Source organism: Heteronotia binoei, chromosome 3 (genome assembly GCF_032191835.1).
Source record: "Heteronotia binoei isolate CCM8104 ecotype False Entrance Well chromosome 3, APGP_CSIRO_Hbin_v1, whole genome shotgun sequence".
Lineage (NCBI taxonomy): Eukaryota > Metazoa > Chordata > Lepidosauria > Squamata > Gekkonidae > Heteronotia > Heteronotia binoei.
The window spans coordinates 193,020,553-193,028,418 of record NC_083225.1 but is presented as its reverse complement, the minus strand read 5'-3'; the positions used below and the strand labels follow the sequence as shown (position 1 = coordinate 193,028,418).

At 57.5% G+C, this 7,866-nt stretch overlaps 1 protein-coding gene across 1 annotated transcript; it reads left to right on the top strand.

The window, feature by feature from the left end:
- The first annotated feature begins 5,927 nt into the window (after window positions 1-5,927).
- TPBGL (trophoblast glycoprotein like) lies at window positions 5,928-7,071 on the top strand. Its single transcript, XM_060235055.1, is given in 2 exon segments — window positions 5,928-6,422; window positions 6,424-7,071. Coding segments are annotated over 2 exon segments (1,125 nt in total). The 5' UTR covers window positions 5,928-5,945.
- Window positions 7,072-7,866: the final 795 nt, after the last annotated feature.

Here is a 7,866-nt window from a genome sequence, read left to right as displayed (position 1 = left end):
TGTGGGACCTTCTGCTTACATATGAAACTGCCTTCTACTGAATCAGCCAACATATGAAACTGCCTTCTACTGGGTCCAGCCAAGTCAGTATTGTCTACTCAGACTGGCAGCGGATCTCCAGGGTCTCAAGTTGAGGTTTTTCATGCCTATTCGCCTGGACCCTTTTTAGTTGGAGATGCCGGGGATTGAACCTGGGACCTTCTGCTTACCAAGCAGAAGCTCTACCACTGAGCCACTGTCCCTCCCTAGAATATATGAAGCTACCTTAAACTGAATCAGACCCTTAGTCCATCAAAGTCAGTATTGTCTACTCCTCTTACTTGTGATCTGTTATGTGAAATGTATAATACTTTCCTTTAAGCTTTGGTATATGAAAAGTTATAGCTACTATGTCGAAGGGACAAAATATATAACATCCCTCCTTCCTTCTTCATCCTTCCTTCCTTCCTTCCCTTCTCCCGCCCTTCCTTTTCTTCTTTGTCTTTTTCTTTCCTTCCCTCCTTCCTTTTCTTCTTTCTGTCTTCTTCCTTCCCTCCCTCCCGCTTTCTTTTTTCTTCCTTACTTCTCCCTCCCTCCCTTCCTTTTCTTTCTTTTTTCTTCCTTCCTTCCCTCCCTCCTTCCTTCTTCATCCTTCCTTCCTTCCCTTTCTTTTTCTTTCTTTATCCTTCCTTATCCTTCCTTCCTTCCCTTCTCCCTCCCTTCCTTTTATTCTTTGTCTTTTTCCTTCCCTCCTCCTTCCTTCTTTATTCTTTCTTCCTTCCCTCCTTCTTTGTCTTCTTCCTTCCTTTCCTTTTCTTCTTTATTTCTTCTTCCTCCCCTCCCTCCCTTCCTTCTTTCTTTATCCTTCCTCCCTTCCCTTCTCCCTCCCTTCCTTTTATTCTTTGTCTTTTTCCTTCCCTCCTCCTTCCTTCTTTATCCTTCCTTCCCTCCCTCCTTCTTTTCTTCTTTGTCTTCTTCCTTCCTTCCATTCTCCCCCTTCCTTTTATTCTTTGTCTTTTTCCTTCCCTCCCTCCTTCCCTCTTTATCCTTCCCTCCCTCCCTCCTTTTCTTGTCTTCTTCCTTCCTTCCTTCCTCCCTTCCTTTTTTCTTTCTTTCTTTCTTTCTTTCTTTCTTTCTTTCTTTCTTTCTTTCTTTCTTTCTTTCTTTTTCTTTCTTTCTTCCTCCCCCTCCCTCCCTCCCTCCCTACATCTGATGTTAACATCTCGTGGCTTTCATGTTAAATGAGTTTGCCCCCCCTTCACTAAACAGACCAGCACTCTGGTCCAGCAGGTCTCTTGGAATGACCCCCAAGCCAGTGCAGGAAAGGGAAATTATTGGAACTGGAGGGGGGGAAGATCTGGGTGGGAAACATCAGCTTTCTGTCCCTGATAGCTAAAGTAGCCATTTCCTAGTTCTAGAGAATGTAGGGCTGCCATCCCTAGGAGGCGCAATAAGATACAAATTCCGCACAGATCCGTTAAAACGGAATAGTCTATCAATGGGAGCCGCAATAGTTATGCTCAAGGCGTAGTTCTCAATGCTTGCCGTCTTGTGACACGAATCCAGGGGGAAATAGCCAGCAGCGTAGTAAATCAACTAACCAATGGAGACGGGTTTTGGCAACGCCTTCCTCAGTCGCAGACCTTCACGCAGTTCACTGTGTTGCAGCTTTCGCTATCATAATGCAGGACTAGCCAAGACTATGTTTGGACTAAAACCCCCAGGAAGGGGCAGGGAATCCCCCAGTTTGGAGGCCCTACCCCCCCCCCCCGCTGCTTCAAAGAGGCGGTGGAGGGAGGGAGATGTCTGCTGGGCAGTCCATTATTCCCTATAGAGACCGATTCCCATAGGCCCAGGGTCTAACAGAAAATTGACCCCTGGGCATCTGAGGCTCGGACGGTGGGGGGGCTGTTTTCTGAGGTAGAGGCACCAAATTTGGGGTGGGGGAGGGAGATGTCTGCTGGGCAGTCCATTATTCCCTATAGAGACCGATTCCCATAGGCCCAGGGTATAATAGAAAATTGACCCCTGGGTATCTGAGGCTCAGACGGTGGGGAGGGGGCTGTTTTCTGAGGTAGAGGCACCAAATTTGGGGTGGGGGAGGGAGATGTCTGCTGGGCAGTCCATTATTCCCTATAGAGACCGATTCCCATAGGCCCAGGGTATAATAGAAAATTGACCCCTGGGTATCTGAGGCTCGGATGGTGAGGGCGCTGTTTTCTGAGGTAGAGGCACCAAATTTGGGGTAGGGGGAGGGAGATGTCTGCTGGGCAGTCCATTATTCCCTATAGAGACCGATTCCCATAGGCCCAGGGTCTAATAGAAAATTGACCCCTGGGTATCTGAGGCTCAGACGGTGGGGGGGGCTGTTTTCTGAGATAGAGGCACCAAATTTGGGGTGGGGGGAGGGAGATGTCTGCTGGGCAGTCCATTCTTCCCTATAGAGACCGATTCCCATAGGCCCAGGGTCTAATAGAAAATTGACCCCTGGGTATCTGAGGCTCGGATGGTGGGGGCGCTGTTTTCTGAGGTAGAGGCACCAAATTTGGGGTGGGGGAGGGAGATGTCTGCTGGGCAGTCCATTCTTCCCTATAGAGACCGATTCCCATAGGCCCAGGGTCTAATAGAAAATTGACCCCTGGGCATCTGAGGCTCGGACGGTTGGGGGGGCTGTTTTCTGAGGTAGAGGCACCAAATTTGGGGTGGGGGAGGGAAATGTCTGCTGGGCAGTCCATTATTCCTTATAGAGACCGATTCCCATAGGCCCAGGGTATAATAGAAAATTGACCCCTGGGTATCTGAGGCTCAGACGGTGGGGAGGGGGCTGTTTTCTGAGGTAGAGGCACCAAATTTGGGGTAGGGGGAGGGAGATGTCTGCTGGGCAGTCCATTATTCCCTATAGAGACCGATTCCCATAGGCCCAGGGTCTAACAGAAAATTGACCCCTGGGTATCTGAGGCTCGGATGGTGGGGGAGCTGTTTTCTGAGGTAGAGGCACCAAATTTGGGGTGGGGGGAGGGAGATGTCTGCTGGGCAGTCCATTATTCCCTATAGAGACCGATTCCCATAGGCCCAGGGTATAATAGAAAATTGACCCCTGGGCATCTGAGGCTCAGACGGTGGGGGGGGGCTGTTTTCTGGGGTAGAGGCACCAAATTTGGTGTGGGGGAGGGAAATGTCTGCTGGACAGTCCATTATTCCTTATAGAGACCGATTCCCATAGGCCCAGAGTCTAATAGAAAATTGACCCCTGGGCATCTGAGGCTTCGACGGTGGGGGGGCTGTTTTCTGAGGTAGAGGCACCAAATTTGGGGTGGGGGAGGGAAATGTCTGCTGGGCAGTCCATTATTCCTTATAGAGACCGATTCCCATAGGCCCAGGGTATAATAGAATATTGACCCCTGGGTATCTGAGGCTCAGACGGTGGGGAGGGGGCTGTTTTCTGAGGTAGAGGCACCAAATTTGGGGTGGGGGGAGGGAGATGTCTGCTGGGCAGTCCATTCTTCCCTATAGAGACCGATTCCCATAGGCCCAGGGTCTAACAGAAAATTGACCCCTGGGTACCTGAGGCTCAGACGGTGGGGGGGCTGTTTTCTGGGGTAGATGCACCAAATTTGGGGTGGGGGGAGGGAGATGTCTGCTGGGCAGTCCATTATTCCCTATAGAGACCGATTCCCATAGGCCCAGGGTATAATAGAAAATTGACCCCTGGGTACCTGAGGCTCAGACGGTGGGGGGGCTGTTTTCTGGGGTAGAGGCACCAAATTTGGGGTGGGGGGAGGGAGATGTCTGCTGGGCAGTCCATTATTCCCTATAGAGACCGATTCCCATAGGCCCAGGGTATAATAGAAAATTGACCCCTGGGTACCTGAGGCTCAGACGGTGGGGGGGCTGTTTTCTGGGGTAGAGGCACCAAATTTGGGGTGGGGGGAGGGAGATGTCTGCTGGGCAGTCCATTATTCCCTATAGAGACCGATTCCCATAGGCCCAGGGTATAATAGAAAATTGACCCCTGGGTACCTGAGGCTCAGACGGTGGGGGGGGGGGCTGTTTTCTGGGGTAGAGGCACCAAATTTGGGGTGGGGGAGGGAAATGTCTGCTGGGCAGTCCATTATTCTCTATAGAGACCGATTCCCATAGGCCCAGGGTATAATAGAAAATTGACCCCTGGGTATCTGAGGCTCAGACGGTGTGGGGGGGGGGCTGTTTTCTGGGGTAGAGGCACCAAATTTGCAGCATAGCATCTGGTGTCTCTCCTCAAAACACCCCCCCCCCCAAGTTTCAAAAAGATGGGACCAGGGGGTCCAATTCTATGAGCCCCCCCAAGAAGGTGCTCCTAGCCTTCATTATTCCAAACGGAGGGGAGGCGTTTAGAAGGCGCACGGATCGTTTAAACGTGACAGCCAAAACTCCCTTCGGCGTTCCATCGTCCTTGTCACTTCCTTGCCCCGGCTCCACCCCCAATGCCTCCTGGCTCTGCCCCCAAAGTCCCCCAGATCTTTCTTGAGTCGAACCCGGCACCCCTAATCAGCCAAAGCCCCCAGGTACGAGAAAACCTGAAACTTCCGGGAGAGCTGCTGCCAGTCCGAGCAGGCAATACCGATCTTGTTGGGCCGATGGGCTGATTCGGCAGAACAAGAAGACGGCCGCTTTATGGAAAAGGAAAGGAAAGGTCCCCTGTGGAAGCCCCAGTTGTTTCTGACTCTGGGGCGACGTTGCTTTCACGTTTTCACGGCGGCCCTTTTGACGGGGTGGTTTGCCATTGCCTTCCCCAGTCCTCTACGCTTTCCCCCCAGCAAGCTGGGGACTCCTTTGACCGACCTCGGAAGGATGGAAGGCTGAGCCAACCTGGAACTGGCTACTTGAACCCAGCTTCCGCCGGGATCGAACTCAGGTCGTGAGCAGAGAGCTCGGACTGCAGTACTGTAGCTTTAAAATTAGGAAAAGGAAAGGAAAGGTCCCCTGTGCGAGCACCAGTCGTTTCCGACTCTGGGATGAGGTTGCTTTCACGCTTTCGCGGCAGACTTTTGATGGGGTGTTTTGCCATTGCCTTCCCCAGTCTTCTGCACTTCCCCCCCAGCAAGCTGGGGACTCGTTTTACTGACCTCGGAAGGATGGAAGGGCTGAGTCAACCTTGGGCCGGCTACCTGAACCCAGCTTCCACCAGGATTGCCATTGCCTTCCCCAGCCATCTACAAGCTGGGGATTCGTTTGACCGTCCTCGGAAGGACGGAAGGGCTGAGTCAACCTTGGGCCGGCTACCCGAACCCAGCTTCCATCGGATTCAAACTCAGGTCGCGAGCAGAGAGTTCGGAGCACAGCACCGCAGTACTGCTCCATACAATCCAACAGACGCCTCCATAAATCCCCAGCCCCGAGCCTTTCCCTCCCCGGACTTGAGGAAACTCCCCGGCCGGCCCTCGCTTGGTGCGCCAAGCCATCCCCGCCGGGCGCGCCTGGGTTTCCCTCCTCCTCGTTCAAAGCCGGCTCGCCGGGCCAGTTGGGAAGAGCGGGCAGCTGCTGGCAGCTCGGCAAGCCAATCTCAGCCTTGGGCTCTCCCGCTGCCAGCCTCCTTCCCTTCCTCCCTCCTCCTCCTCCTCCTCCCCCCGCCGCCCCGCTCCAGCCAGAAGCCAGCCAGCCGCCCGCGCAGCCGCTCCCCCGCTCCCTCCCCGTCCGGGCGAGGCGCCACCAACCTGCCTGCCGAAGGAGAAGCCCGAGAGAGCCACCGACGCCCGCCCGCAGGGAGAACCCGGGAAGGACGCCTCCAACGCCGGACGCTGCCATGAGCCTGGGCCCGCCCCGTCGAACTCCGGTGCGCCCCGCAGCCCCTCATCCTCGGAGAAGCGGCGGCAGGCGCTGGGGCTCCCCGCCTCGCCGTCTAAAGCCTCCGTCCCCCCCAGGCAAGAGCTGGAAGGCCGGGTCCCTTCCTCCCTCCCCGGGCGCGGCGATGCCCCAGCGGGACTAGCATGGCCCAGCGCCCGGCTGGCTGCCATGGAGGCCGGCCGCTGAGCGCCATCCTGGCGGGGCTGCTGTTGCTGCCGCTGCTGCAGGCGGGCCGGAGCTGCTCGACGCCCTGCTTCTGCTTCGCCACGCCGGACACCCTGCAGTGCCGCCTGGGCCGCCTGCTGGAGCCGCCCGCCGAGCTGCCCCCCGCCGCGCGCAACCTCTCCATCGCCGGCGGCAACCTGACGGTCTTGCGCGCCGCCGCCTTCGCCGGGGGCTGGCTGGAAGGGCGCGAGGGGAAGGCGGCGGCGCGGCCCCTGGCCCACCTGACGCTGCTGGTGCTGACCCACGACGCCATCGAGGCCTTGGAGGAGGCCGCCTTCGCCGGTTTGCCGGCCCTGGCCGCGCTGGACCTGAGCCACAACCGCCTGCGCGCCGTTGCACCGGGCGCCTTCGCCGGCTGTGCGCAATTACGCACGCTGCGCCTCAACCAGGCCTTGGAGGCGAGGGACGCGCGGGGGGCTCGGCGAGCTGCTGGACGGCGCCTTGGCCAACCTCAGCCTGGCGCGCCTGGAGCTGGCCGGCAACCGCTTGCGGGAGCTGCCCCCCGGGACGGCCCTCCCGCCGGGCCTGCGCCTCCTGGACGCGCGCAACAACTCGCTGCAGGCCCTGGCGGCCGAGCAGCTCGACGGCCTCGCCGCCCTGGGCCGCCCGCGCCTCCTGCTGGCCGCCAACCCGCTGCGCTGCGACTGCGCCTCCCTGCGGCCCTTGCTGGTGTGGCTGCGCAACGCCTCCGCCGACGACGACCGGGGCCTCCTGCACTGCGCCTCGCCGCGCCCCCTGAAGGGCTGGCCGCTCGGGCGTCTCCGGGCCTCGCAGCTGGGCTGCGGCGGCGGCGAGGGCGCCGAGCTGGGCCTGCCCGCCGACGACGCCTCCCTGAGGCCCCCCGAGACCGCCTCCTACGTCTTCTTCGGCATCGTCCTCGCCCTCATCGGCGTCGTCTTCCTCATGGTGCTCTACCTCAACCGCAGGGGCATCAAGCGCTGGCTCAACAACCTGCGGGACGCCTGCCGCGACCAGATGGAAGGCTACCACTACCGCTACGAACAGGACTGCGACCCCAGGCGGGCCGGGACTGGGGGCCTCTGAAACTGCCCGCCGGGCCAGGCCGCTAACTGGAGGAGTGAGAGGTGGGCTGGTCACCCTCTCTTTAGGGCTTCCATGACGCAGGGGGCTGGGAAATGCCCCACCTCCCTCCCCCCAAGCTTTGCTTTCAGGGCACCCCTTCCCAATCCCTCCCCCCCCTACCTGTTTGAAGACATCTCCCTCCCCAGGGCCGGTTGCCAGCTCAGAGTGTGGAAATCCCTGGAGACTTGGGGGAAAGAGAGACCCCTGCTGGGTATGAATACTAGAGATCCCTGGAGATTTGGGGGTGGGGGGAACCCCCTGCTGGATATTGCCTTCATCCTCCAAAGCGATGTTCCCTCTAAGCTGCAGAGTCTGGTGAGCAAAAATTGCACTTTGCAGGGCTGTTTTGGTAGAAGATGCCCGGCAGGAACTCATTTGCATATGAGGCCACGCCCCCTGGCCCTCCAATGGTTTCACGCCGGACTTTTCTGTAGAAAATGCTAGCGGGGGCTCATTCGCATATTAGGCCACATCCCTGACCCCCTCCCCCCCCCAATACTCGGGAAGAACAAAGGGGGCGAAGCGAAACGTCGTTGGCACAAAACTCTTTCCTCCAGAGAATCCCTTTTTCCTGGCTAAAGCCGTGGATGCCGTCTGTTGCCTTGAACTTGCCAGGTATACCTGGCCCGCCATCCCTTCCGGGAAGAATTTGTACTTTGCAAACGTCCGAACGCGCCAGACTTTGCACCATGACCGTCATTGCCCCAGTATTCAACCTGACCCAAGCATAACGGCCTCTTCCCTGCTCTTTGGATT